This window comes from Zophobas morio, unplaced genomic scaffold (genome assembly GCF_036711695.1).
Source record: "Zophobas morio isolate AGI-343-1 ecotype UQ-CSIRO unplaced genomic scaffold, CSIRO_AGI_Zmor_V1 ptg000005l, whole genome shotgun sequence".
Taxonomy (NCBI): Eukaryota; Metazoa; Arthropoda; class Insecta; order Coleoptera; family Tenebrionidae; genus Zophobas; species Zophobas morio.
Window position 1 is genome coordinate 6,546,442 of NW_026972110.1, and position 20,601 is coordinate 6,567,042.

The window sequence follows — 20,601 nt, forward strand, 5'->3', positions numbered from 1 at the left end:
AATATGTCGGGTATTCACTACTCAGATTATAGTAAAAATTTCCAAACTAATGAATCTATCGTCCCTATTAATTAAGCATATACTTTGTTTTCTTTTTATAATAAAATTTCCAAGTTCGTCCCTGCGTCTCATGGCAGGTAGCGAACGGCAAGCGCAATGACATTTAAATTTTATACAACCATTGCGGTCTCTTGTCAATGGAATAAGTTATTGGTTCTTAACAAAAGAGCCCACTTTATTGCTGCCATATAACCTTATAAAATATGTTCTAGTATATTTTAACACACATTCATAAGTATGCAACTCTGTGTCGTGAATTGTGTTTTTGTGAACAATAAAGAGAATTTATTTTCATTTACGTTACTAAATCGTAATAGTGTTAGTGTCCCCACTAAGTTTATTCGAATATTTTTAAATAATGTTTTGTTATATCTGTTTTTAAAATAAAAAATTAGTCTAGGGTAATAAGAATTTCCTTAGCCCCTAAGTACAGTCCAACAAAGACAGCTTCTTGAATTTTATTTTTTCATGATAGTTCCTATAAGTTAAATACGAGGATAGTCCCAGAAATACCCGACCTGACATAGAAGACACAAAAAAATTGGGAAAAGGATTCTTTATTTTTCAACGTAGTCCTCTTGTAATTCTATACACTTTTCCCAGCGTTGTTCAATGGCTTCGATATCCTCTTTATAGGAAGAATCGTCGGACACCTCAAAAATATCATTAGCCGCAGATTCCACCTCTTTATTGTTGGCAAATTTTTGACTAGCGAACCATTTTTTCAACTTTAGGAAGAGAGAATAATCCAAGGGGCCCAAATCTGGTGAATAGGATGTGTGAGGAAGCAACTGGAATTTTAATTCGTTGATTTTGGCCACTGCAATAGGGATTTGTGAACAGGTGCATTGTCTTGATGCAGCAATACTTTCTTTTTCGACAAATGCGGCCGTTTTTAATTGATTTCATCGCTCAAACGCAGCAATAACTTGACATAATACTTCCTGTTGATGGTTTTGCCTTTTTGGAGAAAATCAATAAAAATGATTTCACGGGTGCCCCAAAAAACTGACGCCGTTACCTTACCAGCAGGCGGAACTGTTTTCGCCTTCTTTGGCGTTGATTCGCCAGGTCCAGTCCATTATTTTGACTGTTGCTTCGTCTCTGGAGTGAAGTGATGGACCCATGTTATGAATCGACGCAGAACCTCAGCTTTATTGCTGCGAAACATTGCTAAACACCCGATTGAAACACCCTCACGTCGCTGTTTTTGTTCTATAGTAAACAAATGCGGCACTCATCATGCTTACAGCTTTTTCATGCCCAAATTTTCGGTCAATATGCGATGCACACCACTTTTTGAAATGCCCAACATGTCTGCTATCTCGCGCATTTTTAGTGGATGGGCATCTAATACTCTTATTGTAGATTTTCTTTAGCATTCCCGGTGTGGTCACATCATTTGGTCGATCACTACGATGTTCATTTTGGGAGCTCCTACGGCCCTGTTTAAACTCTGCCACCCAATATTTTATAGTTGTAAACGAAGGAGCAGACCCCCCTAAAGTAGAATCCAGCTCGGCTTTGATATTGGTTGGACTGAGACCTTTCAAGTGAAAGTATTGTATCAAATAACGATGACCAATTTTTTCCATATTTACAAAATCACTGAGATCAGTCACTATTAACCGCTATAAAATAAGTACTACATAACGCAGGGTCTTGAAATTTCAAACTTTAGCTTCATAGGGTTGGTATTTTCGATCTAGGTATTTTTTGTCAACAAATGAGCAGCATCTATACGTCAGGTCGGGTATTCTGGGATCATCCTCGTAAATCGTAGAGAATGAATTCGTAACCCATAGGTTTAGAATTAAGTTATTTTACAAAATTTAAATAGCAGTTACTATGCAAATTTTTTAGGTGGCGTCATCAAATTGTGGGGATAATCAGACAAATTTTGGTCATCGTTTTACCAAGTGGTAAAGATATTCCTAAGTACGAAAAAAAAAAAAATGATAACAATCAATCCAATACTTCTCGATTATCTGTCTAATAAAATTGATACAGACGACAGACAGACTGCGACGGGAGATCTATTTTTCGTATTCTGGGAGTCATGAAACGTCGAGAAAACAAAAGCTTACAGTCGGGAAGTAACAAAAATAAAAAAATCAGCGTTTTATTTTCTTGGAAATATTTTATTGTAGTCAGTGAGCGTAAGCAAAAGAAGTATACTAATCGAGCCAATCGGACGAATGGCCCCTTCTGTTTTGTCGACGTTTCATAACTCCTAGTTTACGAAAAAAGTAGTCTTTCGTTTTCATGTGTCTGTATCCATTTTTAATAAACATGTAATCTTCAAAACTACTGGACCGATTGTCATTTTTTTTTAAGAATACTATTTTAAAATGATTTAAATGTTATACAATAATAAACCCCTATACTTGTGAGGTGGTCACAAGTCCGATGCTAAACTTCTTTCCCAAATTAAAGATACCCTATTACAAAAGCTTTCCTTATATAGCAAAAGACTTAAAAGATACAAACAATCACATCTCAGAAAAATTCATAACACTAAATTTTTAAACAACGAAAAACTATTCTATCAACATTTAACTAATTCAAGCAAAACTCAATTATCCGGTGAACTGGCAAGTTCACAGGATGGTCAAAACTTTGGTCTCAAGAACTTGAATTTAACCAATCTGCCAAATGGATTCCTCATATATCCCATAAACTATCCACAATTACACCAATGAATGATCATCAGATAACACTTGCCGAATTAATAAATACCATCAATAAGACACACAACTGGAAATCACCAGGACCAGACAAAATCCATAATTTTTGGATAAAAAAATTAAATTGTGTACATATTCATTTACTACACCACTTAAATCAGTTCCTTCTTGACCCATCCTCCTTTCCAACATTCTTATGTCATGGTGTAACATATCTAAAACCTAAAGATAACGACACAAAAAATCCATCAAAATACAGACCTATCACATGTTTACCGACAATCTATAAAATATTAATCTCATGCATTACACAAAAACTCTATCAACAGTGTTTTAACTCTGACATCATTAATGAAGAACAGAAAGGATGTATTCAAGGATCCTTTGGTTGCAAAGAGCAATTAATCATAGATTCCATCATCTGTGAACAAGCTAGAAAAGAAAACCGAAACATATATATACTGCTTTTATTGATTATAAGAAAGCTTACGATTCTGTCCCTCATTCCTGGCTATGTAAAATTCTGAAATTATACAAAATTGATACTAAAATCTGCAGTTTTCTCAAATGTTCCATGGAATTTTGGAAGACCACCCTCCAAATAACCTTTAATGAACAAACAATTCAGTCAGATCCAATAATGATCCGAAGAGGAATTTTTCAAGGCGATTCTCTTAGCCCGTTATGGTTCTGCTTAGCAATAAATCCCCTCTCCGATATCCTGAATAGCTGCAATTATGGGTTCAATATGAGAATTAACAAACAAAGAGAAAACAGAATAAGTCACTTGCTATATATGGATGACATAAAAATATATGCAAGTACACAAAATCAGTTAACAAACCTATCAAATCTGACTGAATAGTTTTCCGGTGATATTGGTATGTGTTTTGGTATTGAGAAATGTAAGACCCAAGCAATCAGAAAAGGCTTCCAACACCAAGTACCACATATAACCCAGAATAACGAAATAACCGCCCAAGAACGAAATGATACATACAAATATCTGGGTTTCTGTCAATCCTCCCACATCAATCATACCAAAACGAAAACACAGTTGAAAGATCAATACCTAGCGAGATTAAAATTAATATTGAAGACACAGTTAAATGGAAAAAATTTAATGAAAGCAGTAAATACATTCTGCGTTCCACTGCTAACATATTCTTTTGGAGTCATTAAATGGTCCAAAACTGATCTTGAAAATTTAAACATCGCAACAAGGAAAATCTTCACACAGTATAGAAGGCATCATCCAAAATCGTCCATTGAAAAATTCGCATTGCCAAGACAGAATGGAGGAAGGGGTTTCCAGAACCTAGAAAACTTATATCAGAGACAAATCTCAGATCTGAAGAAGTATTTCTTGAAACGAGCAGAAAGAAATGAAATGTTTCGCACCATCACAAGGGCAGATTTGAACCACACACCCTTAAATCTGTCGAACACCGAAGAAATCCACACCCCCCCACACAATAGACAAAATAATAAGTGGGCTAAAACAAAAACAACTACATGGAAAATTCTACAAAGACTTAGAAGAAACTCATGTCAATAAGAAGATGTCATTGATTTGGTTAAAAAAATCAAGTTTGTATGCCGAAACAGAAGGATTTGTGTTTGTTATTCAAGACCAAGTAATCAATACCAATAATTACAGAAAATACATCATCAAAGTTCCGAATATAAGAAACGACTGCTGTCGCCTCTGCAAAGCAAAACCTGAAACGATCCACCACATAATCTCCTCCTGCAGCATCCTAGCACAAAGTGACTACAAAGCTAGACACGACAACGCAGCCAAAATCATTCACAAAGAATTAGCAACACTTATGAACTTAATCGAAGATACGACACCTTATTACACTTACATTCCATCTCCGTTCCTTGAAAATAACAAATACAAATTATACTGGGATGGCACAATACTTACAGATTTAAACATTACAGCTAACAGACCAGACATCATACTAATCAAAAAACACACGAACGAAGCCATTCTCATTGACACTGCTATTCCTAACACAAACAACATTATTCAAACATACCACACAAAGATTTCAAAATATCTACAATTATCGATAGAAATGAAATCCATGTTGAATCTTAAAAAAATTTCAATTCTACCCTTAGTTATTTCTAATGTAGGTGTAGTCCCAAATAGTTTAGTTGAGAATTTAAAGTCTTTGCATTTGAATGATTCAATAATTGTCAAAATTCAAAAAGCTGTTTTGTTAGGAACATGTCATATTGTTCGTAAGTTTCTCGAACAGTCTGATCATGTCAGTCAGATTAGATTAGCACCAGTAGGTCAGAGTAGTGTAGCTCACTTTCCAAGTGATGCGCGGATGAATGATCAGTGGTTACGCTAGACTTTTGGGGATGGGGTGAGATTAGAGAATAATAGCAGACTAATTTGTATGCTGTAATTCTAGAATCTCGAAAGTTGTTTTGTTAATCTAATCAATGCATATCATTACTTGGTCTTAGTACCCGTAATGATAGAAGTCTTGCCTGAATGCCGGTCATTTCCGGGTCAGTGGTGGGTCTTAATAGTAATAATATTCAGAATATTCTGTTCGACTGTGGCTTAATTAACAATTTTGGTCCTCTGTTTTGAGGCGACAAACACAGTAAAATCAAACAAATTTCTACGTGAGACTTTTTTCCGATGTATAAACAAATACATACTTGAAGCTAAAGCTTATTATTGCTGAGCGGCCATTTTTCCCGTTGGTTATCTGCTTGAAATATATTTTACGTTGTCCGTACTTGTGCAATTTGGGGGTGTTATTTATGCCGCTAGTTTTTACTTTACAGAAGTTAAAACATCGAAAAATCTAAATGTGGAAATAAACTTCGACCAATTTTTTAAATTATTTATCATGTATATTTTATACAACGCGCTTATATTTTATGTTTTGTTAGCTTATAAATGTTTTTTTGACATTCTTTTCTGTGGACTTCAATTCACTAAGGTACAACTTCTACATTTTCACAGTCACTAATTACGATATTGTACTGTTTAACCCCTCATAACCACGTATAAAAGTTTAGTGAATACAAAAATAATGTTCTGGTTTGACCGTCTGTTACGAAATGTTTAAGACTACTGAAAATGAATCAAAATGATAACTTAATCCTACGTTCCAATCTAAAATCATTATGTAGAATGCAAATTTCTTTGAATAAAGCAACACAAAATTCATTCCCTTTTATATTGCGTGTATAATGATTGTTTCATTTAAATTTGTATCGATAAACATGTACACTAGGGTGATTCAAAAAAAAAAAATTATTTTTTTTTTCGTGCAAAGAGATTCAAAAGTTTCTTTTCAACGTAAAAAAATACCAGTTAAAATTTGAGCTCTTAATATTAATATTAAGACCGTCCGCATCGCGTTTTTCTATTTCCCATAAGAATAACATGGGAAAATTTTTGTTTGCACCTTCTGATTTTTATTGCTAGCCCGTCGTGTGTCGTGAAAAAAATTCAATCACATATTTTTATAGAGAATTGAACGCTCTACAAAAAGTGTCTCCTATGATTGTGCGAGAAACCTGATAGTTGAAGAGTTATTTTAGGCTAAAGTTAAATTTATCCAAATTTTGACGTTTTTGATGCATTACAATAAATTTGATGGTCTTATTGGAATAAATCACCACAAAAATGTATACACATTTTAAATTTAGTTTTTTAAACAGTAATTGTTTATAATTTTATGCTATAATAAGGCCAGTAAAACTCTTTCCGAACATTTTCAGCATCAGTGGGTTAAAAAATCATAGTCCGGTTTCTCGCAAAATCATAGGAGACACTTTTTGTAGAGCGTTCAATTCTCTATAAAAATATGTGATTGAATTTTTTTCACGACACACGACGGGCTAGCAATAAAAATCAGAAGGTGCAAACAAAAATTTTCCCATGTTATTCTTATGGGAAATAGAAAAACGCGATGCGGACGGTCTTAATATTAATATTAAGAGCTCAACTTTTAACTGGTATTTTTTTACGTTGAAAAGAAACTTTTGAGCCTCTTTGACACGAAAAAAAAAATTTTTTTTTTTTTGAATCACCCTAATGTACACACATATAAACGTGTGCGCCACATTTAAATTTTGTGATTGTTGAATTTTGAACCTCTTGCTGGTTAAAAATCTTGCGACACAATTATGGTATGTAAACGAATTGGAAATACGTTCCACTATAGTATCTACGATCCAATTCGGTGCAAACAAAGAACAGAAATTATAATTATCATATAGCAGGTACTTCACTGTGTGATTTATCCCCACCATCTATCGTGATTTCCATTGTTTATTAATAAGTAGTGTTATATACATATTTTTATTTAATAATATTCAGTAATAATACAGTACTCTTTAGCGCATTTGTTTTGCAAGAACAGACTTCTTTTTAATTCCAAAGCGTAAGCTAAGGAAGTATATTAATCGAGTCCATTCGGCGACTTGCCAGTTTCATGTTTTCTCGACGTTTCATGACTCCTAGAATATAAAAAATGGTCTCCCGCTTACGTTTATCTGTCCCTCCGTCTGTCTGTGTCGATTTTTATTAGACAGATTGTTGTCAAATTCTGTATGCATATTAGGAATATCATGTATAGTTTTGGAAATTTCATTCTACCTTATAAAATTTTATTAGCAATAACTTGAATCAATTTTCGCCCTCACGTTGTGGGGGCTACAAGGTATTATTTATGCCGCTGGTTTTTACTTTAACACGAAACAAAAATCGCTAAATCACATTTTATAATTTTTCAAAGACGCGGGATTTGTTAAACTGTACTTCAGGCGCGAGGGAAGTTCTGTCGAAATAAACTTTGACCAATTTTAATTACTAACAATCATGATAGAAAAACGGCATCGAACCTACCTCAGGATCAGCAAGTCGATTGATCTGATGAATGACCCCTTCTCTCCTGAAATGCACACCGAATTCTTCAGGTAACTTATTCATAAGAATTTCAGCCATTTGCAAGGCACCAACAACGATTCTTAAATCACTAGAAGCCATCATACCGGCGATATGACTACTAACAACTTGATTTTTTAACACGTCTTTGAGTAGTTCAGGACTGGCATAATACACCATTCTCAATAAGGCTTTCAAACACTTACATCTAACAGCTGGTCCGGCACTAGATGAATACACTTCATATAACACCGAAAACAACGACCGTATAAACGCGGCCGCCAGCCCGCGTTCCTCTCGGAGACAAGCGACGCGCGCATCACGACTGGCCGAATTCGGACGACTACCCGAATGCGAGGGTTCGGCGGAACCCGATTGCACACTCGTAGGCGTAAAACGTCTTTGCACCGGTCTAGACGTCCCTGTGTCTTCGTTAATTTGTTGCATGGAATGGAAGTCGATTGTGTAGATCCGTCCTAGGGTGTTCAAACTCACTTCGTCGTCACCGTTAAGATGAGCTGCCTCGATTATTCGACTGCCGACCGCGTCGTAAGCGTGCCACAAGCCTCTGTCATCCCGCCATTGCCATACGGGCTGATCTTTAGCTACGTTTGAAGGACGTTCGAGCAAAGCGTCTACGGCGAATATACCATCTGTCGGCAGCTTGGGCATTAGCTCTCCGATTAAGGCGGTTATTTCGAACTGCTCTTGCGGTTGCCTAAAGAACAATATGAGTTGTTTTATTCTACTATCATCAGTTAACTGTAAATTTACCTTGGAATGAGTTCAACTTCGTCCTGATTCACTTCTGCTGAACCAGTCAACAGATAAAGCAATGTTTCGGCTATGTTCTGTTTAAGGAGAGTCAAAGCTAAATCAGGGCAATTTGCGCACATCACAGACAACATCCTTAGGACAGTGATGAAAGTTCCGGTGCTAATGACTGGTGGTGTAACAACTAGGAGCTGTTGTAAGTTGGTGAGAAGTTCAGTACTAGCAATTTCTTGAAGTCGGGCAGGCTCTAACTGGAAACTGTCCACTAATCTTGAAAAAGCTAAGCAAACACTTTCGACGCATTTCTTGTCTTGTTGTGTAAGGCGACTGGCCAGTAGTGGTAATGATTCTTGGACATACTGAAACTCTTCACTTGTGAGGTTCAGACAGCAATTGGCCGTGATGGATAAAGCGTTGCGTTGGGCGTTTATCGAGAAAAAATCCAAAAACATCAGGCAAGCCGAAACGCCGCGCTGAAAAATACGGTTTAAAATAAAAAAATTAGTTTTAACCATTTTGGCGTTTGTAGAATTGTAATTTATTACGTGAAAGCATTTCTATTCAACAAAATTGAATACAACTGCGTAATTGTTCTTTTTTGTTGACCCATAGTGATATTTGTTGTATAGCGGTAATCAAAGAGGAAATTTTTGTAACTAACAATAGTAGTAATAACTATTTAAAGTCCAGTAAACCATGAGTAAAAGTTTTCAGAATTTGGTTAAATTAGTATTTCCAACGTTTCAACGTGCTTTTAAGCCAAAATTTACGAAATAACAACTTACGTCTTAAAAATTAATTTGATCTCTCAAATCATTGCAAGTTGATAACTGCAAAAATTGCATAACACAAATCGAATGGTGTTAGGACTTTTTTTTCATACAAAGTGTTATTTGATTCAATAATTTTCACAAAATACTTCTTTTAATACTATAAAGTTATTTGAAAATGAAAAATTTAGGTTCAAGCTTAGAAAACTCGAACACAATGAGATTGAGTGTAATTTTAAATTTACAATAATGGAGTTATTTTATATTTTTAAAAATTTGTGAAAATCGATGACGTCATTTTTACTTCCCGAGCGTATGTAAGCTAAAGGAATATTGTAATCGACTCGCTACTTTTATGTTTTCTTGACCACTCATGACCTCTAGAGTACGAAAAAATAGGTCTTCCGTTGTCTGTCTGTCTGCCGCCTGTCCGGATTTTTATTAGTCAGATAATTTCAGAAACTACCGGACTGACTCAAATTTTGTATGTATGTCACGAATATCACGTACATGGTACATAAAAGGATAACCAAAATTTCTCTGCTCATCCCCAGCAACAATGGAATGACGTCACCTTCAAATTTTACAATATAAATGTTATTTAAATTTTATAATATAACGTACTCCTCTATTTGTCGTTTATGAATCCCTGTTGGGCATCCAGATTTTTGATAAAAAAAATTAAAACTATAATATTTTACAATTTAACTTGGAAACTGCAAAATCGAAAGCTTTGAAATCTTGCAAACGTTTTAAGGTTATCGGAAGCATGGTAAATCGTTAATCAAAATTTATCTGTTCGTGCCGCCCTCCCAGGAATTGATAATGTCACCTTACAATTTTGCCGAATAAATATGTTATTTAAATGTTAAAAAGTAACATTGTCCTGAACTTGTGGTTTATGAATTCGTGTTGAATTTTTAGAAAATTTTTGAAAAAAAAAAAAATCTAAATTGTAGAGATGTATACCGCCTGTCTGGAAAATGGTGGATTAACTCTTCAGTACGTTATATAGGGGAGTTTCGGGAGTCCCCAAAAAAATAATAAAAAAATTCTTTATGATGTAATATCTTTGCCATTTCTATTGAAACACCACCTGTTGATTTTGCTTAAAATTTAGCAATTAATAACAGCTTTCGATTGATTGACAACGGCTTTTAGTTACAAAATTGTCTGAATATGAAAGTTGCCAAATTCACGATTAACACGTGGTGTTTCAGTAGAAATGGCAAAGACTATAGATTGCGAATAAAACGTAATTTTATAAACGTAAAATTGGCAACACAGCACACACCTAATGCGTGAATACCTCCGGCTTACTTTTTGGTTTCTTAGTAACGATGGTGACTGAAATCCACCTTCGCTTTATATCAGGCAAACATTGTTGTCAAATGGAATTTTATCAAATTATTACAAAAACAACACAGCCATATCTTTGTGTGTTCGAACTGAAATGGTAATTAAACATAGTCATGGGCGAGAAAAATATTAACTAAAAGTTTTATTACTAGTTATTGTGATAATGAATCGAGTTGTTTAGTTGTTAAACCTAGCAAAAGAACCAATTTTAAAATCATTATAACTCCACCAAAATGTGAGAAGGATTTTTTTACTATTTTTCCCAGACTCACCAGTTGATTGTTAAGAGCGTAGCGGAGAGTTAATCCGCCATTTTCCAGACACCCGGTATAACAATTTTTCGGCTTTTCTACTTTCCATTTCTCAATTTTCCGGTATTTCAGTGTTGGGATTTTTCAAATTCTCTATGATTAAAATTTTCAATGTGTCGATTTTTCATTTTCTGATATTTCAACTTTTCGATTCTTTGATTTTCCAATTTTTCGATATTTCTATTTTTAAATTTTAGATTTCTTAGTTTTTTGATTGTTCAATTTTCCAATTTTTCGATGTTTGTATTTTAAATTTTTTAATTATGGTCTATTTCGATTTCTTAATTTTTTAATTTTTCGACTTTTCGACTCTCGATGTTTCAGTTTGTCAATTTTTCGATACTCCGATTTTTCGATTTCTTGGTTTTTCAATTTTTAAATTATAGATTTAAAAATTTCTATTTTTCGATGTTTCGATTTAAATTTGATAAAATAACGTACTCTTCGATTTGTGGTTTACGAAATCCGTGTTGAGTTTCTACCTTTAGTATTTTCGAGTTTCGATTTCTTGATAACTAAATTTTTCAATTCCTTCATATTTCAATTTTTCCAGTATTACGTGATAGTTGATGTGTTAAAGGCATTTTTTTTAACTAAAATTTGAATCGAAGTCTATTGTTTTATATAAAATTTATATGATCGTTAGTATTTGCTAGGAATTAGAATCAAGTTCAGTTGATCAATCAAATCAAAAAGTTGTAATGTAATCTAATACTGAAGAGCACATGCAATAAATATATCAACAGATAAGTAACATTTTTTTGTAATTACATAGCATCACGAGATGGTTTTTGATATGTTTGCAATCATAGTGGCATTTTACTCATGTCAGTTATAAAGAATTCTGTTGTTACTACACAAAATAGATTCAGGAAAAAAAGTATTCACATACCGCTTGTAAAATCGCCTTAGAATGACGCCGGGATAACATGTCCAAAGCTGTTAACGATTGTTCCGCAACATCCATACACTGGATAACTTGTAGTTTTTCAAGAAAAACAGGAACAGCATCTACAACAATTGCAGACGATCTTGGAAGCGCTTCCATCATATACGTAAGAGCACGACAGGCATGATTCATCTGGAAGAAATTTTCGATAAGTCAACAAAAACGTTAGTAACAGTCAATACAGAAAAAGCTTCGAAATAAAAGAAACAATTGGATTTTTTTTTCGTAAAAGTGGTTCAGTAAGTGATGAGGATTGGGAATTATTCCACCAACAACATGGAAAAGCGTTACCATGAAAATGGACCCCAATGATGCTTGCATACTTCTGTTGGAATGTAACGAAGTAAACTGCAAGTGATTCATATTATACTATTGAATAATGGCTTCTTAGTACAAAGTGTTGTGAAATTCAACTAGAGATTTCCGGTTTGTACATCACATATGGCTATTCGAGCTAATATTTTTCGCATCCCATTCATTATTTGAATTTTTTTTTTTTACAAACCTTAGCCAATCAAATTCTTTTATGTTGATATTCTAATCGAATTAACCAAAAACAATACAAAAAACATATGTTTGCTCTTGAAGCAAACAAAAAGTTTGAATTTATAGAAAAGTGTAAACTGTATACAATAGCATACACGGTCAGTTAAAACTCCAAAACTAACTGCACCTGAATTGTACACTACATATTTATATAAGGCTTGCAACTGACGTAGTATAATTATGTATACCACTAAAAATTGAAAGCCTATAAAAATAAACGATTAAATAAATCTTACAATATCGAAATTGTGTTCCATTCCTAATAGCGTAATGAGCGCTTGAACAACTGGTTTAACTGGGAAGCCTGTAAGTATTTCTTCATTACCCATAACCAGCACTTGACACATCTCAATGACGGCTTGAAGTTGTTGCCCTTCGTCCCCTGTAGCTTGTAAACCTGGTATCAGCGCTTGTGCTCTGGCAACAGCTGAAATCGCAAAATTTACAAAAAAAAAAACTTAACATTTTGCTTTACATACAACTATTAGATCCCATACTTCTATGTAATAGATGCTGCATGCGCGGACCTAAAGCTCCAAATAAATGAGGAGGAAGACCTCTTGCTTCTAACAGGGCTTGTAAGCGTCCTACTTCACTGTCGTCACTTTCTGAATCTGCTCCAGGTCCAGATGGCCCTCCACTTGATGGCATTGCCTGGGTGGCTTCTTGAGGAGAAGGTGGTTCCTCAGAAACTAAAGACAATCGCGAATATTGAAATTACCGTGGATAAATATTGGAGTACTAACACTTTTGCAAATATTAAATGTAAATACATATAATATTTATTAATAATCATAATTAGAATTTGAATTTTAATAAAAGAATGATGTTATGTATTATTGATTGTGACCTTGTTAGTAGATACGTGATAAACTTACCTGATAGGCCATTGTTAGGCAAATCTGGTTGATCGGCGGCCATGGCTGCGGCAGCGTGAGTGGCAGGGGCCGTAAGGAGAGCCGGAGCAGCCGCCCCTACCTTATGCTGCCTCGCTGCTCGTCTCGAGCTGCTGCCGCTGCCACTTGCGCCGCTCGAGCTTGCACAGGAACCCGTTGTTGAGCTGTGCGCTAAAAGTAAAAATAAAAATGAGACAATAAATAAGTTGCATGGTTCGTTTTTTGTACGTAAGGTGTCAGGTAACTGTTTTTATTTAACTGTTTCAAAACTCCATTAGCAACGTTACAACTTCTTTTAAAAGCAGGTTTTGTACAGTGCCCAAACACTTTTTAATTATACTATTCTGTAATTTATTGACAATATTTTTGATGCTACATTTTGATAGAAATCACTGAAAATCACAAATGAATTAATCTGAAAATTCCTTTTACATGGAAAGCTAATATACTCTTGCAGATTGATTGATTAACACGTTATTATTTCGTTATCAAAATTTATCAATGTTATTCCAAATATCATCCAATGTCTTTTTATTCGATATATCGACACTGCAGAACGTTATAGACCACCATGTGTTCAGAGTTTTTATGACTGTGAATATTTAAATATAATAAAAGTAATAAAATTGAGTAGTTCATTTTGTAACCTTTGATTAAACAGTTACAACAAATGTTACATATTTCTTCGAAAAAAAGAATTAGAATAAACATACCGTACGAACCAATGTAATTAACATTTCCAAAGATACGACTACTGAAATCGTAGCATTTCATAAAAAATTGAAACTTAAACAATTGGCGGCTCTCAGTTATTTTGCGGCAAATACTTTTGAAATATGTAACTGATCCAAAAAAACGTTTGAAAATCAGAAGTAAACATCTTCATTTTCACTAATTCAAGCTACCAATTACAACTACAAAAGCGATTATTTTGAAAATTGAAGGGTTAGTGAACACTTTTGAGAAAGTGGTGTAAATTCTGTCTACAACTTAAAAAAGATAGTAACGTCATTGTATATACATGAAAAGTAATGTATGTATTTGTCTCTACCAAAAAACTGATGACGGTATTTGAATAGTTTTTAGTAAACCATGTTATCCAACAAAACACTGAAATTGTAAAGTCAAGGCGAGTTTTACGTAAAGAACTTACTTTTTACTGAGAACTAAACAACATGATAACCACATATAGCATGTGATTTAAAATGATTTAATAAAACCAGGCGCGGGAGGGAGCGTAATTATGATTAGAGATATAACATTAAATTCTTATTGTTGAAATTATCTAGTAGCAACTATAATCTTGTTACACATGAATTTGATGCAATAAAATGTTTAGAATAGGTTTTTGTCAGTATATTTTTCAACCCTCCAAATTGACACCATAAAATATATCTATCACCACGCCTATTTTAAATCAAGGAAATATAGAGTTCTGCAAATAATTAAATAAGAATCATATCAAGATTACTTCATATTTTACGTTAAAAAGTTACATGAATATTTAAAAACTAACCCAACTTTGTCCTGACACAAACACACACTAAGACCCGGTAACTCGACTAAGGCAGGTCTTTAAAGCCTGAAGATGTACCAACTAATACAGAATTTCTCCCTCCATCAACTCATTCTATAGCTTTAGACGTTATTAACGCTGTAGGCGTTCAAAAATTATTAGAACTTGCCCCTTTTGAATACTTTTCGAAATCTGTTTCTGAAAAGTCGTTAACGCAGGTAAAATCTGGGTACAGTCGACACAAATGGAAACAGTAATGACACAAAGTGATTACATTTTTTAGTTCCCTCTCTATTTCTTTGTGATGAATTAATTATAAAATTTATAATATTTTAATTACTACTTACTACTTCGTACTTTTTTAGAATGATATATATGAGTTTTTTTTTTTGTGGCGGCAAATACATATATTTAATTGATTTTGAGATTTTGTAATGCACTATTAATCATTAGATTACTCAGTTCTCAAAATTTCGAGAAAACTAGAAGAGCCGAGATAAAATAAGAATGGATTAGTGCAACTCACGAAAACAAAACATATTACTGAAGCAATACGATCGGATGTCATTGTGTACTTGCAATGAAAACTTGTTTAATTGTTCGCAATGACGTGTCAACTTTTTAGAGAACATCAATAGACAAATTTTGGTTAGAGTATTGTCCTCATAATCTTAAAGCACATTTAAAATTTTGAAATAATTAAAATTGTATTTTCGGATTCTTCAAATATTTTGACTTATCATTTCGGAAGTAACAAATATATGTGATCAAAAACGTGACAATCTGTAATAATTACTCCAATATTATTCTACGTGAACGAGTATCATATATTTGATTTGAATACATACATCACACAGCAACTTTTTTACAGGTAGAGTGTTGACGCTATAAAGCTAAACTATAACAATGTAAACTTATGTTAAAAACAAAACACTATATCAATCTAAGCAACTCCCTTCAGACAGTTTGTTGTGTACTTACAAGATTCTGGTTTATTATTACAAGGTTTAATGAAATAAAGCGGTGCATTTCATCACAAGTGATTCTTTTATGTCAATGATAGAACAATAACTACTAGCTATCAAAATGGAATGAATAACAAGCATTACTTTGCGGTTAATTGAATGATCAACATTAGTTTTATCTACTCTAATTTTTAATAGTATTTATAGTATCTACTGATAAGAATTCTAACCTGTTAAGATTTTGATAAAATAATAGTTTCACATGAATCTTAGCTTTTACTGCAGGTATTCTGACAGCTATATTCGTATATACAAAATTTTGATCTACATATATATAAAAAAATGTATAAGTATGTATGCTTCCTCTTATATTGTTGTCTTTTTTTGCGTGTACACATCTATATATCCATTTATCCTGATCAGCGATAATATAGTAGAGTTTGTTAATAAAATAAATTGTGAACAAAATTTGGAAACTTATTTTCGCAAAAACTACATACATTATAATATATCACGTGCATAGCATAAACATTTGAGACATCAATGTTTGTGTGAGGTGAGGGAATGATTACATAATTCTTGGTAAGTATTTTATAATCTTATGATACGTTTGAAGAACCAAAACTTTCTACCTGATAGTCTTGGAAAGGTCTAAATAACAAATGTGCAACAGATAAATGGAAAGATGCAAATGGAAAATGTAAAATCTGTCAACACAGGAACATGGATATACGTTAAACTGATTCCTTTATTGGCTATACGGAAAGTAAAAAATTGACAGAATCAGTCCTACAAAAATAACAATGTACGGGCCGCTTGCACGATTTGTCAACCGTTTAATAAACACGTCACTTCTATTTTTCACTATTAAAACATTGTTTAAATATTATCAGGTGCACAAACCTGAACAAATAGCTAGAAATTCGGAGAACGAACAATAATAGTCACTATTTTTATTTAAGGAAAAAATAGAAATATCTTTGAAATTTGTTTAAAGGTACAGTTTGATTTAAATTAATAAACAATTATTTATTGAAATCAAGCGACAACTGTAATCGGTAGTTTGGGTTGCTGTAAAAACTCAAGTGGGTCTTTTTTGATGAAGAACCCTGTATATTACTATAAACTTCTATCAGAAACGCTGAAGACTGGCAGTTTTCGTTTTTTTTTTGTTCTCGTGTTGTCAAACTTACCGTGGAATTGTAATTAATTGGAGTAAAAAGACTGTGCCGATTTTATTTTATAATTTTTTAAGTAACTGGACATTACAGCAAAAGCAATTTTCGTAAAGTAGAGTCCGCCAAATAGTGAACATTGACTTTGCTTTCTATTCACTAGAAGCCACCAATAAATCGCTTAGGATTATGGTAATGATAATTTACAGCCCCGACCTCCTTTACAATTGTTTCCCTGAAAGGACCAAAGATTCTACGAACTGGAGGTGCATGAATACATTTTAGGTTAGAGTAAACAACGTCGTAAATCATGACCATTATAATTCTGCACAGTTTATTGGAAGTATGAACGTTCATTATTTGGCGGAGTTTCCTTTATACGGTCCTAACCAAAAATATTTTCGTAATGACGATCGATAAATTATAGCCCCACAGTATTCGCAGCAGAAAAGAGTATAGTTTTTCAAACTACCACTGGACAGTGGAGATTATAAAAATTAAGCAACAAAGACAACCCTAATCGGATTATAAAGTACCGAAAACCTCTTTTAGCCGGTCGTGGGGCGGTTTACCTAGAAAATCCGAGAAACGATACTCAGAACAAGGGAGATTTTATTTATTATTAATGATTATTATTAATATTCACCCCACAGTACAACCATTTATTGGAAGATGAATGTATTTAACATTAAAACTAACTTAAATTTATAGCTGCTTTCAAAATAAGAGAGTAAAACTACCTGAAAAACTGAGTTGACTTTTAGGATATCATACTAGGGCCATAAGCTTAATCCATTATACCTGGTACCGCTTAAGGTACGTGTCCACTTGAGAAGGCGCTTGCGAGAAATAATTGCAAAATTAGCCCGTAAAGCTATGGTCGGGCCTGCCCTCAACTGGGTAAGCGTTTCGTTTTTACCTGGTTTCTCCGACTTCCTGAGCGACTCCCACAATACGAACGCATTTCGAAGTGCGAGAGTGATCTCCGATAAGTCTGTTTTACGTGTATTTTTTTCGTAATAACTGAATTCATTGCAATAATAGATCTCTGAAATTTGAAATGACAACTTAAGGTTAAGGATGGTATAAAATTAAAATCAGAATTCTCGTGAGAGTTGCTCTCCAGTGGACACGTACCTTTAGGGTTGGAAAACCCTAAAAGTGAAGTCAGTTTTCCAGGTAGTTTTACTCTCTTATTTTGAAGGTATCTATAACATCATCATTCAGCCTGTAACAAGCATATATTTTTAATTTTTCTTGAAGTGGTATTAAAGATGTCGAATATATTCTGATTTCTGTTATAATTTTCGCAAATGGTATAAACTAGAGAAAATTTACCCACATTAGTGTGAGCTATAAAAATGTAAAATGTGTCATTTACCTTTGGAACTAACAAATTTATACATTTCAATAAATCTTGGCAATCGATATTTCCAGAGACAATTTTGTATAAGAATATGAACGAAAAATATAAACGTCTTTCACGTAAACTATTGATGGAAAAGGTATGTAAGAGTTCTTCTTCAGGAAAGCCTCTTGGACGGTAGAAACCAAATTTTTTATAATGTAAAAATTTTAAATATTTTCTCTGAACTCTTTCTATCAGGTTAACATATATTATACGTATATCCTGGGGCCCATATATTACACGCATACTCTAATTTAGTTCTCACAAACGCGAAATACAATGTTGATAATGTTTCACTGCTGCGAAAATTACGACCATTGCGTAAGACAAAGCCGAGAGATTTCGAAGCTGACATGATCATTGTTTCTACATGATTGTTGAATGACAATTTCTTGTCAAATATCACTCCTAAATTCTTGACGTCAAATCGTTGTAATACTACATCGTCAATCATGTAATCAAATAAGAGGAGTATATACTTCAAAGAAAATGTCATCACGCCACACTTATCAGTATTCAATAAAATACTGTTTTCGAAACACCAAACTAATAACCTGTGTAGGTCATTTTGCAATTTGAGACAATCGTCCATGCATCTTATTACTCTAAATATTTTTAAGTCGTCCGCATATAGTAAACAACGACTTTCTAATGAAGATGTTATGCCATTAATAAAAAGGATAAACAAAAGAGGTCCAAGAATCGATCCCTGAGGAACGCCTGATGTTGTATATATTTTCACTGATTTAAATCCTTTACAGATCACAAACTGCGTTCTACCAAAAAGATACGACTTCATCAAGTCTAATAGACGATCGCATAAACCACAAGAATTTAATTTGTTAAATAACTTGAAATGATCAATCCTATCGAATGCTCTTGAAAAATCGGTGTACACCGTATCCACCTGGTGGCCGGTGTCGATTGTGTCCGATAAAAACTGTGTAACCAAACATAAGTTGGTCTCAGTGGAACGACCCTTAACAAAACCATGTTGCAGTGGTGAGATGTAGGACTGAACATGACGCATAATACTCTTGTGTAGCAAGATCTCGAACACCTTGGAAAAATTTAACAAAAGAGCGATAGGACGATAATTTTGAATTTGTTTTTTATCTCCTTTTTTATATATTGGACAAATAGAGGACTGTTTCCATAGTGAGGGGTACACACCAGAGTTGAGACACATGTTAAAAATAAGTATAAGTGGAGATTTGAAAATATTAGTCCAGTCTCTCAGAATAAAATTAATGGTAGGGTCTTGTTACCTACCGCCTTTCTTAATTTCTTAATTTTTATGATCTTTCCTGTCCGGTGGTAGTTGGCAAAAACTATATATAAAGTTCAACTATCGCTATTTGGAGGTGACTTCACTGGGGATTAAAGACTAATTAGCACTTGGGATGATTTATTGCTTAGACCCTGTTATAAATGTGTCTATCAAGACGACGGTCTGCAGGGTACCGTTTCTTTTCATTGAAATAGTAATCCGGGCAATGACCATGTAATAATTCGAATAATAATAGAAATAGTCCTCTTGAAAATAACCAGTCTAAGTAATAAATCATCCCAAGTGCTAATTAAGCTTTAATCCCCAGTGAAATCACCTCCAAATAGCGATAGTCGAACTTTACCTGAAGCTTAGTTGAGGTCGTTGCGGTATATGTTAGGACTTGCAAAGAGGAGAAAGACAAAAGACAAACTTTCGCAAAATGTTCAAACAGGTAGACACAGCAATAAAAGTATGTGGTCGACGGACTAACAGTGAACCTAGCGATTAGAAAACATATGTTTTGAAGCAGTGCTTAGCTAGAGTAGTTTCAAGACCTCGTGGCGGACGAGTTTGAGCATCACTGCGCATCGGATCCGACCAAACTCAGCGGCGGGCGTAGAGGGGTAGAGGCTATTGTCTGTTCCGAAAAAGTATCCACTTTTCATTAGTCGTTTCGAGCAGGTACATACATCTCTTAGTCGTGCGTACTATTATAGTGGTCCAACTCTGACTTCGTTTTTATGGCACTGCAATCTCAGTTACCGCAAGTATTATGAACCCTATTGAATATGTAAATAGCCGTGGCATAAATCATCTTAAAGGTTTACGGACGCATACGGCCCTATGTAGTGCAGACAGTTGGTCCCTTGATGGTTTATGACCGCTGGATTACTTGCGGCACAGGCCTATTGTGGAACACTCAACTCCTTCACAATAGGATGCAGTCATAAAAACGAACCAGCATTTACAGCACTATACC

The 20,601-nt window shown here is 34.0% G+C and overlaps 1 protein-coding gene across 2 annotated transcripts in view; it reads right to left on the reverse strand.

The window, feature by feature from the left end:
* Positions 1–20,601, reverse strand: part of Ctrip (circadian trip) — a 38,147-nt gene that overhangs the window by 7,619 nt on the left and 9,927 nt on the right. For both annotated transcript variants that reach the window (XM_064046767.1, XM_064046769.1), the window contains exons 5-10: positions 13,268–13,456; positions 12,869–13,081; positions 12,626–12,816; positions 11,787–11,975; positions 8,455–8,927; positions 7,642–8,398 (exon numbers count right to left, since the gene is read on the reverse strand). In XM_064046767.1, coding sequence (XP_063902837.1) covers positions 7,642–8,398; positions 8,455–8,927; positions 11,787–11,975; positions 12,626–12,816; positions 12,869–13,081; positions 13,268–13,456 — 2,012 coding nt within the window. The remainder of the gene's footprint in view (positions 1–7,641; positions 8,399–8,454; positions 8,928–11,786; positions 11,976–12,625; positions 12,817–12,868; positions 13,082–13,267; positions 13,457–20,601) is intronic.